The sequence below is a fragment of the Rhamphochromis sp. 'chilingali' genome, assembly GCF_963969265.1.
Source record: "Rhamphochromis sp. 'chilingali' genome assembly, chromosome: 11".
Classification (NCBI taxonomy): domain Eukaryota; kingdom Metazoa; phylum Chordata; class Actinopteri; order Cichliformes; family Cichlidae; genus Rhamphochromis; species Rhamphochromis sp. 'chilingali'.
In genome coordinates, this window is record NC_137938.1 from 12,514,968 (window position 1) to 12,528,888 (window position 13,921).

The window sequence follows — 13,921 nt, forward strand, 5'->3', positions numbered from 1 at the left end:
GAAGCCTGAAAACATTCTCAGTCTCATACACAGACACACATACCCGTGAGCACACATGAACAGGCACATTTTCCCACACAGAAACCCATGGGCTCATGGGTGGGCTCAGACTTGCAATTCAATCACTGAGTTACAGGTGCATTGATATTTATGCATGCATGCATGCATGCCCGTATACTTGGCTGGACAGTTGAGGCGCTGATTCTTACCCAGGCGTGTATTCAAGCATGAGTGCATGCTAGAAAGCATATGCATGCATGAAGCCAAAAATTCCATTGATCTTATCCAGTATCACGCAGTGGCTGTGTGGAAAGTTGCAGTAGCCGATAGGAGGGTTATTTTAGTACTGACAGGTTAATTATTTTCACATTCAATAGAGAAGAGACAAAAGATTATTTGGGGAAGAAATATCTAAAAGAAAGCTCAAAACCGAGCAGTTAAATGAGAGCAAAAGACAGTCTAATCTCCATGTGTGCACGATTACATTAAAATCAATATCTTGAGGTTCTTTTAGTATGCTTTTGATTGTTGTTTAATTTTTGAGAAAGTAGTTCCAGTGCAGAGTAATTATATTGGACGTCCTGATATTTTTAACTCTGGCAGACTGATTTAAGATCAAATAAAAACAATACAAAACAATCATAATGGGAATGGACAAAGAATCCAGGACACTTCCACCTGTCATTATGAGCCCTGATCTATTTGTTGGGAAATATTTTGACCTAAAATGTGATTACAGTTGATACGGTTTGAGAGGTTGGTGGTTATGTGTTAGCAGATGGAGTTGTTTAAAGCTTTTGTTACTAGACCTGCTATTGTAACTGATGGAGAGGTGAAGCCAATGAGTGCACCAGATGCTGACCTGATGGGGATGATTTTGCTGCTCATTAGTAGGGACATGTGTAGTGTGTTATACTATATGTTCTTCTTGTATTTAGAGGTAAACACTGCTGAAGTTATTCAAAAAGGTGGAAAGAAGGTAACGCAGTGCGGCCGACTTGGCTTAACATTTACCCCGATTTGCTAAAAAGTATAAGAATGTGACATTTAGTTTCGAATACTACCAAACTACTAATGTAGCATTATAAAGACACAGCTCTATTTTAACTTGGTGCTGCATTAAGAAGGCCGCAGAGGTTTACATTTATGTCCGGGTGATTTTTGTGCTAGACTCAGCAGTATAAGAGGGGCTTTGGAAGGTTGTGGCCAGCTGACTGTTTAAGAAAAAAGGAAAGAAACCCCCGAGGAGGGGGCAATTATAAAGCACTTATGAGAGACAAGTTGAGCCTGTGCTCTCTGCTCATGTCTGCACAGTTGAACAGATGTGGGAGAGAAGGGGGTGTAATTTTATATAGAGCTGCATGTCTGGAAGTGAAGTGCACAGTAGACAGAAACACGGTTTAACACACAAAAAAAAGACATTTAATTTATGAACCAGTAACTTGTGTCAGTATATTTGTGTAGTTTTATTTATTTTATTTTTTTGTGCTAGCTGTTAATGTTGTCAGGTGAGGAAACTTGGAATAATACGATCTGTTCTCTGCAAGTAAAAGTCCCAAAGCTCTAACCTTACATTTCACCATCTATCATGATCTGCTTACATTTCTCATCACTCCTGCCAGCACCTTGCTGCCAAATACAGTTAAGTTGGCTTATTGTGAGTGACATCATTTTTGGCTGGGAGCCCTTTATTCTGTTCTGGCACACCTGTACTGCAACGCTGTTCTTTTCAGGTCTGGAATTGCTACTTATCATCTCCAGTGTTTAGACGTTTCAGTAAGTGAGACGTCAGCGTGCCGTTTGTTAATGTTATACTTGCTTCACTCCATTTGTATGTGTGTTCTTAAAAAAAAATCAAAGTAAGCTCAGTGTATGCATCACAACACATTTGCTGACACATTTCCATATATGTGGCTCTCGTCAGTATTTTTGAGTAGCTAACAGATGTGCTTAATTGCTTGTCACAGGCCATAATTACATTTGTTTACTTTATTCTCCCTCAAGTATTGATTTTGGGTTGTTGTTGTTTTTTTTTTTTTTAATAGCCTTGTGGCCATAAAAGACAAAATTGCATTTGTGATAAATGCAGTTAAGTATTTGATGGAACGTTTTAATATCCAAAACTCGGTTCGGTAGCTGTTTGCTGATATTTAATTGCGTGAGAGGTGCCGGCCACTGTAATATGTGCATTAAATATTTCTTTCATATAGTGAAATTGAATTGTAGCAGTATGTGAGACTCCTGCCTCCATTTGCGTGCGCACCCCCGCTTTATGTCGGGTCAGCACACACGGCATGTGATCCCGAATGTGTGCACATGCAGTTGGACGGTAGACGAGAATAGATGTTTCCGGGAGTCTAGAACAATACAGTGCCTATTCCTGCTGCCCACTCTTGCTGTGCTGCTGAATGGCCCTTTGAGATAAGTAACACTGACCTCTGCTAGTGGGTTTGCAAAGGTTAACAACTATCAGGCGGGGAGGTGGGGCTGCCAGGGTGAGTCACGGTCACGAACATGAGTGACTCATCAGACAGGCAACAGGATTAAACGGAAAGAGAAAGATGAGTCGTGACAGAGTGGAGATTGTGGCCGCGGGGGTAAAGAGGAGGGGGCTCATGGAATGAGATAATAATGTGAGATGAGAGCAATTTTTCAGTAAACTCGAGTATTCCTTTTTTTACATGAAAGAGTTGTCTGATCTGGTGTCTAATGGTCCTCAAAAAGTTTGGTAAGTTCCACTATTTAATTAGATGCACTTGAAAAGGCAGGATGTCTTTAATTTAAGACATGACAGGACTCGGAGGCTGTAACCGTGTGACTCATGTTCCGGTCCAATGTGTCACAATCAGAAACTCTAAATCAGCAGGACCTCTGACTCCACATTCCTTCAAGGACACTTTTAGTTGATTCGCAGATTTAACCATTTATTTAGTAGCACTGAGAGGCACTGGGCACGAACCAATAAAGCACATCTGTAGTTTAGTGATTTATATGGATATATACTACATAGGGAATATATAAACATACATATGCCAGGAATCACTACAGTTTGATGCTGTGAGAAATCCTATTGTGATTCCATTCTAATCTGAGATTCTATTCGGTGCTTAATTGAACTGTCAGATGTACAAATACTTACATTTGTGGGATTAGCATAAAGTATTTGTATATCCCATATAGATGTTGGCACTCAGTGCCCTAAGCAATATTTATGCAAAGTTTAATCAAGATTGGTCCACTCGTCAGCGACAGAGATGGGGAACATACGGACATATGTACATTGCAATTATTATAATGACATCCTGTCCTTTTTTTTTATCTTGGGAAAAGATGAGATGACATCATACTGCTTCTATGTTTTGTTTTTGTTTTTTTAAATTTAGACCAAATGACTGCGATTGATTCCTTTCTGGCTCTGCTGTGTAGTAGTAGTAAACACGGTTACTTCTAATTGTAAAAGATTCCTGGTTTGAGCACGGAAGGAGACGCAAACTCACAAGCTAGCTAGTGTACTCCTCATGCCGGTGCCAAGCCTGTACAAATGGGAGGGTTTCATTAGGAAGGGCATCCGGCGTAAAATCTGTGCCAAATTAAACATCCACCGTGGCAATCTCCTGGGAAATAAGGGAGCAGCCGAAAGTACCCCACTGAGTTTTTGTTTGTTTGTTTTTTCTCCCCCCTTTAAGTTTAATTTCTGGTTTACAAGAAATGTTGATGACTAATATTTCTCTTGTTTAATTATTTAAGTTTGGTGCGAGGGTGTTTGTGAGATGTTGAAGATGTTTTCGGCCAAGCTTGTGAAATTAGCTTGACTTTCTCTTCCCGTCTCCTCTCAGAGCGCTGTCTAGAAGACCATGAGCTGGTGGTTCAGGTCCAGGCCTCCATGAACAGCGACGGTAGATTCCTCTTCAGGAAGAACTATGCCAAATATGAATTCTTCAGAAACCCCCTGGTAATTATTTTTCCTGACACACTTCTTTACTTGCCACGTCACTCGTGACGGCATCTTGTTGAAATACAGAGCCTGTAAAAACAGCAAATTTGAGCCAACTTAACCTTGCAGATTATTTCATAATTACAGCAGACTGCAATAATGAAAGTAGTCACCTGTGCTTCTGTCACAAAATCTGACACTATAATTATCGTCACAGTATCTGTAATTCTGCCTCTCTCTCTCTCCACACCTCCTTCTTTGAACAGACGTTTTTCCCAGAGCACATGGTCGCGTGGTGCCAGGAAACTAATCATGCAATTCTACCATCTCAGCTCCTTCAGGTACGTACAGCTCACACACGCTGCAGTCTCGCTGCTCTTCTTAACACGCAAACAGTTTCGTTTTCAGAGTCAGCACCTGCTACATACATACTGTACAATCAAGCTGGCATACCTCACCTCTGACCCTTAGACAGTGTGTCTCGTCAGAGCCTGCAGTAATAACTAGTGTTGATCCCCTGTTGACACGACTGTCTCGGCGCACACCACAGGTCCGGCTCTTGTGATGGATGGAATTAAGCCATCAGAAATAGAACGCAGAGTTTCGGATCTACCCTTGTGCGGTTGGGAATTTTTATTTATTTATTTATTTTTATTTTATTTTTTTTATTGATTGAAATACGAGCAAAACACAGCTGAATTGAATTTTTTTAACAGTGTCTTTTAAAATGTACAGACAGCGGAATGAATGATGGGGCAAAAAATAAAATATCTTCTAAAACATTTACCTTTTTAATGTTGTGGGAGGTTTGGGGTGGGGGCAGGTTGTGGACTGGAGGATTATGATGGTAATTCGGTGAGCCGCTTTTGTGAAGGAGGCTGGTCGGATATATTAAGATGCTTTTTTTGTCAAAGCTGTAGTAGCAACCAAAATGAAAAAACTTGATAGGTTTGCTGAAGTTTTTTAGTGGACTTTCTCTAATGTAGTTACAAATATGTGCTGTCGTTTTAATTTGCAGTGGGTGTGTCCAGTGGCTTCTGCTTAGTGGACAAAATTGTGCCTGTCAGTATCATCATATTCAGAGCTTCAGATCCAACTCGCAGCTGTACATGTTAGGAAATTATTCATGTTTTTATCACAGATGCTGTAAATGGCTGTCAGAAAAGCTGGCTGTCGATACATGTTAGATGTTGAATGATCCTTTCTCCAGACTTCTCACCCTTTAGGAAATCTGTAAGGACTTAGACAGGTTGGGCCGAGGCAGGTTTATATTCGTGGGATTTCCTGTGTATAAATCTCCAAATATCTTTATGTTCATACATCCATCTTCTGAGTGTCTCTGCAATAGGATTTAAACAATTTGCGTAGTTCCATAGTGGAAAATTTTCAAATGGTGACCTTTTGGTTAGAATGACTCGGGCCTCGAGCCATGTGTTCTGTTTTGGGGTTCTAGGTAATTACACTCAGTTTGTTTTTATTAGCCAAGTTGGGATCTGCACCTACCTGTTGTATGTTTTCTCAGTACTGTTTCCACATGTGTGTCATGTGTACTTTTTGGCTTCTCACTAATACTCCCAATATACTCTTTACAAATATCAAAAAAGAGAAAATGTCTGGTAGGAGATTTTTTATTTATTTATTTTTTGAAATATCTTAATGGGATTGGCTGGCGTTCTCCTGCATCATGTAATGGAGCTGTCAGAGTTAAAATCACAAGTGGAATCCATCACTTCAAGGTAGCCACTCACAGAAAGCTTTTAAGTCCGGCTGATCATATAGAAGTTATGCGCACTTATCCTCTGCATAGAGGAGTTAATAACTGGATCGGAATGAGGTGAGCTGGAGTTGTCAGGAATTTCCAGAGCCGGAATTCTTCCAAACACAAGATCTTTGCACTCAATTAGAGTCCTGTGTAAACCAAGGCGCTCTCTAATCCTGAGCTCCTCCAGGTGTTTGCAATATTTGGCATTATGCAAGATGCATGTGAGTAAGTTACTGAAGCGAACGGCCTCCAAGGGACAGCTCTTTGTATTAACGTTCCGTGTGACTGTGCAGAGTTTGGATAATGTTCATGCACGAAGCCTAATGTCAAATTGTTTCCAAAACACTGGGAAACACATGCTTTAAATATTCAAAAGTACTGTGGAACAGTTTGCCTTTACCCGCAAGCCACAGATTCCAGATCAGCTTCAGTAACTTGACTTGCAGTTCACGGTGAAATGCTTTCCTAAAACATGGAAACCACAAACACCCAATTCTTCAAACACCTATAAGACAAGTTAGGCTTCCCTGTAGAAATGCACGATTTTCATTTTAAAGCCACAAAACACAACAGGACACAGTTTTAATGGAGTTTTTCTTTTGAGTTTAACAGACATATCTTTTCCAAGCAGTATTAGTAAATTATGCATATACTGTTCTCTTATTTTTTGTAATTAAATGTACAAATGTCACTATCAGGATTGTGACAGCCTTTGAGTTTTCACACATTATCACAATGAGCCTCCTGTCTTTGATACCCCTACAGATGGTGCCAGCTTTCTGCCTGTGGTAGTGACAGGGGGTTCAAAGGCTTCAGATGTAATCTGGCTCCTTTTTACAAAAGAAATGACAGAGGGAATAAATTGTTATTTATTTGCATTTTCCTGCTCCCTGTTTTAGAACTTCCTAGCCACCAACAGCTGTCCAGAAATCCAGGGGCATCTGTACATGAAGGACGTGGGAAGGAAATCATGGAAGAAGGTTTACATGTTTCTGCGGCGCTCAGGGCTCTACTGTTCTACAAAAGGAACCTCAAAGGTAACGGCGGCTCGCTCCATTCATCTCAGACGCGAAATACAGTCCACCTTAAATGTAATCTCCTTGAAAGAAACTCCGTATTATTGACGGCCGAGTTGCACACGCCTCTGTCTGTTCGTGTGCCTCCGGGCTGTCTCCTCTCTGATATTTTGATTTATTAATTTCTGTCTCCAGGAGCCCAGACATCTACAGTTACTAGCAGACCTTGAGGACAGCAACATCTTCACTGTCATCACAGGCAAGAAGCAGCACGGCGCACCCACAGACTACAGCTTCTGCATCAAGGTGAGACGCAAGTGAGATGAAACAGATTTTATCTAATTATGAAATAGTGGAATGATGAAATATTATGAGCTGAGTATGATTCATATCCTGTGCGGTTTCTTGTCTCAGTGGAACTGGTTTATCAGCGCAGCAACTTTTTTTTTTTTTTTTTCCCTCCCTGTGATTTATGAGTTATAAACTCAGATGAACTGTCTTTGGTTTTGTTGTTCATATCATCTTTCTCTCTCCAATTAATAATAATGGTGATAGAAGTGGTGTCAAAAATAAGAGTTTGATGCAGTGAGCGTAGTCTCTGTTCTGATTGTGTAAATTGTTCATTGGCAGCCTAATAAAAGCAGAGGGGATATGAAGGAGCTGAGAATGCTGTGTGCAGAGGACGAACAGAGCAGAAGCTGTTGGATGACTGCTTTTCGAATCTTTAAGGTAATTCTGCACTGCCTACATCACAGTACAGCCAACATGACTTCTAGCATACTTTTAATTCTTTGTAATGCAAGTAATTTGATGGCCTTTATTCACTACTCTGTTCCTTTTCCTTTGCAGTATGGGATCGTATTGTACCAGAATTACAAGATTCCTCAACAAAGGAAAACTTTACTTTCACACTTTTCAGCTCCTGTGGTAAGTTTACTGGAGTGATTATGCATGTAAGGATATAGTCTGACTTAGTTTAGGTAAATGATCTGCCTTCGTATGTAGTCTGTCTGCACTCTTGTATTTTGACTGTCATGTGTCTTTGTCTCCCTCTAGAGGAGCGTATCAGAGAACTCCCTCGTGGCAATGGATTTCTCAGGGAGGATAGGCAGAGTGATTGACAACCCGGTCGAAGCTCAGAGTGCTGCCATGGAGGAGGGGCACGCGTGGCGGGTGAGAGATGCTCGGCTTTTTGTTACCTGTTAGGTTTTTTGTTTTTGTTTTTTAATGATCCTTGCAGTTCTGTTTATGTTTGCTCCGATGATTATAGAGAGTTAGTTGGAAAAATTCATTTAACTTATAAATGTACAAGGTGACTTTTAAGTACTTGATTTAGGCTGTCTGAAATTCCATTTTCTGTCCAATTGTAAAGGAGACAATGATCAGGTTCCACAGTCTTAAAATTAGACCATGCGTTCACCACATTTGATCTGATCTTTCCTTAGCCTGTTTACTGTTTTAGTGATTGTTTTTCACTTAAAGTTATCAGAATTATGTTAAGAAGCTACAAATTGCTGCTGTTTACTGTCGCTCAAACAGACCATGAACTAAACCACATTGTTTTGTCTCTGTGTGGCATCTTTCTCAGAAGAGGACTCAACGAATGAACATACTGGGGTCCCACAGTCCATTACACCACTCCTCACTAAGCTCAGGTAAATGCAAAACAGGGAAAAAAAACTTGCAACTGCTCCCTAACTTTGCATATTCTTTCTGTGTATATAATGTTATTTTATAAAAATGTACTTTAAAAAAAAAATGTTATTCTCTGCAGTCATCCACATAGCTCAGCTCTGGTTCCATGGCAGGATAACCAGAGAAGAGTCCCACCGCATTATCCACCAGCAGGGACAAGTAGATGGGTAAGTAAGCTGGCAGAGCTTTTTTCTTTATATATTTTTACACTTATTTATTTATATATCGGTGTGTCTATATAGATATATAATCTGTAACACTAAGTGAAGACTTTTACAACATTTCGTCTCCTTTTTTGTCGCACAGGTTGTTTCTGCTGAGAGTCAGTCAGAGTAATCCCAAGGCGTTTGTGCTCACATTGTGCCATCACCAGAAAATCAAGCATTTCCAGATCCTACCGGTAAGACTCTCGCTTACTTGTTACATGTCTCGTGCGTGTTTGTATATTGTTGCACCTGATGGCTTTACTTTACTGCATTTAAGTGCTTGCCAAATCTATTAGACCACAATTAAAGTAAGTAAACACAAGAGTTTTAGAACTCTGTCAAAAATTAATCAAGTATAATTCCTGTTCAGGTATGTAAGTAATGAACTCATTTTTTCCCCTTAAGATGCCAAATTAAATGTTTGTTATTGTTTTCAACTTTTTTAAAAATACAATATTAAATTTGGACCATTACATTAACCATTACAGAAACAAAAATATTATTTGATAATTACAAGCAGTTGTTGTTGTTGTTGTTGTTGTTGTTGTTGTTGTTGTTTAGGGCAGCTGTGGCATAAAACTCACACTGGGTGTTGGTCTAATACGTTTGTTAAATACTGCATCTTCCATGGTAGCTTAGTCTGTTAACCCTGTAATGCCAAGTGTACCATAGTTATGAGTGTTTGTGATCTTTAAACCACCAGTGTTTTTATATTTTATATTTTTATTTATTTTTTTATTTGTATGTATGGTATGTAGCCGCTGCACGGCATCAACGTCATTTTAACGATATTAACGCTGACAGCACTAATATAAAAAACTAAATTGCACAGAAATTCCAAATGTGGCAAAATCAAAACACATATATGCAAATTGATATTTAATTTTTAAATTTGTCATAAGGTTCAGTAATCACTCCACTTGATGATCCAGGCTTTTCAGGGTTAAAGCATTATTTCATAAGCTATGTTAAAAAATGCACCGATCAGACATTTCAAATTATTTTGTTGATCCATAAGAGGAAAGTCTGATGTTGTCTTTTCCACCTCTTCCCTCCCTCTGCCGTTCGCTCTCGCCTGTGCCGCCAGTGTGAAGAGGATGGCCAAGGCTTCTTCAGCCTTGATGACGGCGCCACCAAGTTCACCGACCTGATTCAGCTGGTGGAGTTCTACCAGCTCAACAGAGGAGTGCTGCCTTGCAAACTCAAACACCCGTGCACCGTCGTGGCCTTATGACACCTTCGGATCACATGACCCCGCCCCCCAACACTTGACCTGACTCTGCCTAAAATGAAAAGAATCTCCCCGTTGATCGTTTCTTTTTGTTTTTATCTTTGTAAGAAGCTGGTGAATTGACTGACGTTGTTGTTGTTGTTACACTTGTTTTTATATTGTTGTGAGCTTGCTGGAGACTGCTGATATTTTTTTTTTGGGGGGGGGGGGATTTCGTTTCATCTGCATGGAGGTTCGAGGAGTCTGATGCACAACTTCACTCCAGAGGCTCGCAGTTTTAAGAGAAGATGAAAGAAATGAACACTGCCATTTGTGTCGATGCTGTTGCAGAATCTTCCACATTATTCTTACCAATAGTCACCAGAAAAGCGTGGACCCTCGAGGTTTTACCACGCAGCTCAAATGTGAGCACCGTTCCCCTTCAACTGGACAATCAGCAGGAGAATTGAAGCTTTCATGCGGACTACTCTGCTCTTTAAGGACAAACGAGTCTCGCTCATTTTTATCAAATGTCCTCAGAATGAATTAAGAGTTTGTCTCTTAGTTTTGTACTCGTGGAAGTGGGCATGGCATTGGATGCCGCATGATCTCTCAAGTGGCGCATTACTTAACTGTGAGGTGGTGCCATCGCCCTCTAGTGTCATAAGAATGCATGGACATTTTGAGGCACCAGGGTTTCTATTTTTTAATCCCATTGAGTTTTGCAAAAATTAAAGGTTATTGAAACAAAGCTTTTGGTATAAGTACAAAATCTTTTCCCACACACAGCTTCAGTTATTATCATTACTAAAGACAAAATCCACCTTTTTGCATCCTGGATTTTAAAAGCTCTTGATTTTCACATAAGCTTTTTATCTATTCTACCTGCAATTCAGTTTTCCAAGACATTCTTAAAGCAACTTCCACAAAAACAAACTAGAAGAGTGAATTTTGGTCAAATTAAATTGAGGCACAGTTGGGGAAAAAAAAATACTATTGCAGCTGTATGCAGGACGGTATCAGTGCTTCATTTCTCTTTGCCACAGCACAGGGAAGGATAACCACTAGCATTTCCTCTAGAGGTAACTACCAACACATCAAAGGAAATGTGGTTCGTTTTAAAAAAAAAAAAAAAACAACACAAAATTCCCCCCAGAGATGCAGACGATCCTGTGGGGAGCCTCCGTCCCACAGTGACGCTCCTTTGCTCCATAAATGACCTCATAACTGCTGTAAAACAAACATGTGGCAATGAAAACAGTTTGGCGTGCTCTGACATTAATGGCAGACTCTGTGCATTACTTCTCACATAATGTTGCCTTTTTTTTTTTTTTTTCTTTCTACCTGGAACTACTTGTACCAAGACACAGTCACACATACATTTACAGCCCACCTTTTTACAACCAGGAAAGACCTTTCACAAAAGTACACCATCAGAACATCCAACAGTGATACCTGTATCGCCGCCTTCTCGTTTTTCCTATCCCGGCCTTGTTACTCTTTCTTCAGCCTGCTCTTCGATAAAGTGAACATACTCTGTAAGCAGAGAGGGAAAACTGGAAATATTACTAAATATGTGTGTTTGAGTGACAACAATAGGAGCATCAGACTGAGAACAGCTCATACAGTTGGTCTGGAAGCAGTTGTGACTACCTTTTGTCCCACACAAAACCATTTGAATAATACAAATAAATTTTTTTTGGGCTGAAAACTTGTCTGCGATGGAGCTCCTAGAATCACCTGTTTCAGTTTGGAGTCTCCATATAGATCAGCTTTCTCGTTGGATAGACTCGTACACTCCCACTATAGATGACGCACAACTGGCATCTCAAAGTTACACTGGACGTAAATGTTGGAGGCTCTCGCTTTCCTCCACTTAAGTAGGTTCAGAATCAACAATCTCTGCGGAGTGTTTATTTTTTTTCTACCATTTTTACATCAACAGCCATCTATTATTTGCCAGCAGGTTGTCTTAAGGTATTTTAGAAGTGAGATGCAGAATAGCAGCGCTATGTTGACACTCCGTGTGTTCACCATTATTTATGTAAGATGCAATGGCTTTTTTTTGTTTTTATTGTTGCAGCAAAATGTTTATTTATTTACCTGGATGTGACTGATTACTTGAAATTTTTAGATATTTTTCTCGGCGCTGTTCAGTACTTTGTTTTTGTTTTTTGTCATTACTTTAAATTCATTGTTCAGGGTGATTAATAGAATTGTAATGACATGACCTATATTGACTTTTTAGTTTTGATTATTCAGCAATGATTTGTTATCATCAGTCTTGTTATGAAGTCATGTTTAAAGCACACTGGCCTCCGTAGTGTTAACATTGTCATTCCAAATGATGGCACGCTGGAAAAATGAAAGAATGAAAGGTATCTGGGTTTCCCAAAGCATTGATCACTTTGAATTTTTTTTTTTTTTTTCAGTTTTCTTTGACAGTTCTGATATTTATTCCAGATATCAAAATTTTCCAGAACACAAAACCTCTAAAGTTGGCTTTCTCGTGGTGTCCTTAAAGAACCATAGACATGAACTAAAGTAATAAATCCACAAATGTTTTGGGAAACTCGGTCAGGTAGAGGACAACATTGTTGTTAAAAAGGAGTTTTAGAAATTAAAGTAAAAATTTTAGATTGGATATAATAAACAATATTACAATAATGGTATCTTTTTAAGAATGAAAAAAGGACGATGCTGTTTTTAATCATTGTATGAATGTGGGAGGAGTCTGTCACTGATGTTTTACTTGCAGAGATTTGGACGAATATGGATTATCACACAAAGTGTTTCACAGTTGCTGGAAGTCATCCTAAGCTGCTGAGTCCTTACTGTTAGTTTTATTGTAATATGAAAATGTTAAGTACCCCCCAATGAGGCTTTGTTTTGATGTAGCAGATGTTACCATGTGAGGGACAGTACAGGGAGCTTTGTAAGTGTGGGTTTATATTTTACATAAAAACGGTAAGGGTTGTACTAACACTAAATGCGAAACTCAGTTTAAATTGGGGAACACGTGGAAGGTGGAGTAAGTATTTTTGGTTATCGATATTTTTGCCTAACTGAACTGAATACACCTGGGTTGCTCAGGGCGCACTTGAAGCATGTTAAAATTACTAATCTGTCAAAAGACGAGTACACAATGATGACAAACTTGGATATTGTAGTTTAATTAAGTTGAGACTTTTCTCCATTGCATGCACCACCCATTTGCTAGTTGTGATTACTTAAAGTATATATGGAGAAAATCAAACAGAACAAGCAATTTTTAAAGAACACGGTGTTTTTGGTTTTTCCATAATTTGTTTGTATTTTTTTCTGTTTGTTGTTAAAGGCCTGAAATACTGGTTTCCTGAGCTGATTCAACCCCCCTCCCGCACCGCCAAATACACACTCAAATTAGACAAGCGTATATCACTCATGTTGGAGCATGTTGTTAGCTTTGGCAGTCAGGTAACTTGTACCCACAGATCGTGCCTCTGATACACCCCACCACCATTCCTGTGCACCAACTAGGTCTAAGATGTGGACCAATGGCAAAGCTACTGTCCATAAACACTTGATGACTACATATAAAACACACACACACTCACACTCTGAATCTGGTATAAGCTGTTAGGAATGAATGCTTTTCTCTTCAGCTGCAGTTTTGGTGTGCTTCTGGAGCTCAGACATTTGGCCCTTATTCTGCAAAGGTGGCGCAATCTGTTCTGACTCTTGTGCATTTTCATAACATTGTCATAATGCAAGATAATGTGGCTGTACAAATGAGTAAAAGTAAAAATATGTCTATAAAAATATAAACTTATGTATTTCAGGGAATGCAAAAAAGAAAACGGTAACTTCTCTTTTTGTAAGAGAGAGCTTCTGTATTCATAATGTGCTTTGCTTCAATCTGTAAAGAGTTTAATGGCTGATAAATCTTAATTGTAACCTTTTCAGGTATTTTTGTACAAATAAGGGACTGATATATTCTGTTTATTGTAATTAGAATAAAACATTAATACATTGATATAAAAAAGACAGTGTTTGTCTTTATGCAGAGAAGCTTCCCTTTCATATGTCTTATTAAAAGTAGCATGTGAAGGTTTCTGT

The 13,921-nt window shown here is 39.2% G+C and overlaps 1 protein-coding gene across 4 annotated transcripts in view; it reads left to right on the top strand.

The window, feature by feature from the left end:
- Window positions 1–13,810, top strand: part of grb10b (growth factor receptor-bound protein 10b) — a 95,002-nt gene extending 81,192 nt beyond the window's left edge. For 3 of the 4 annotated variants that reach the window (XM_080897211.1, XM_080897210.1, XM_080897208.1), the window contains 11 exons: window positions 3,837–3,952; window positions 4,201–4,275; window positions 6,596–6,733; window positions 6,908–7,018; window positions 7,343–7,441; window positions 7,562–7,639; window positions 7,769–7,885; window positions 8,301–8,367; window positions 8,487–8,574; window positions 8,714–8,807; window positions 9,701–13,809. In XM_080897211.1, coding sequence (XP_080753337.1) covers window positions 3,837–3,952; window positions 4,201–4,275; window positions 6,596–6,733; window positions 6,908–7,018; window positions 7,343–7,441; window positions 7,562–7,639; window positions 7,769–7,885; window positions 8,301–8,367; window positions 8,487–8,574; window positions 8,714–8,807; window positions 9,701–9,847 — 1,130 coding nt within the window. In that variant the 3' untranslated portion in view covers window positions 9,848–13,809. Of the gene's footprint in view, window positions 1–3,836; window positions 3,953–4,200; window positions 4,276–6,595; window positions 6,734–6,907; window positions 7,019–7,342; window positions 7,442–7,561; window positions 7,640–7,768; window positions 7,886–8,300; window positions 8,368–8,486; window positions 8,575–8,713; window positions 8,808–9,700 lie in introns of all 4 variants that reach the window. The other variant, XM_080897209.1, reaches the window with a different exon arrangement.
- Window positions 13,811–13,921: the final 111 nt, after the last annotated feature.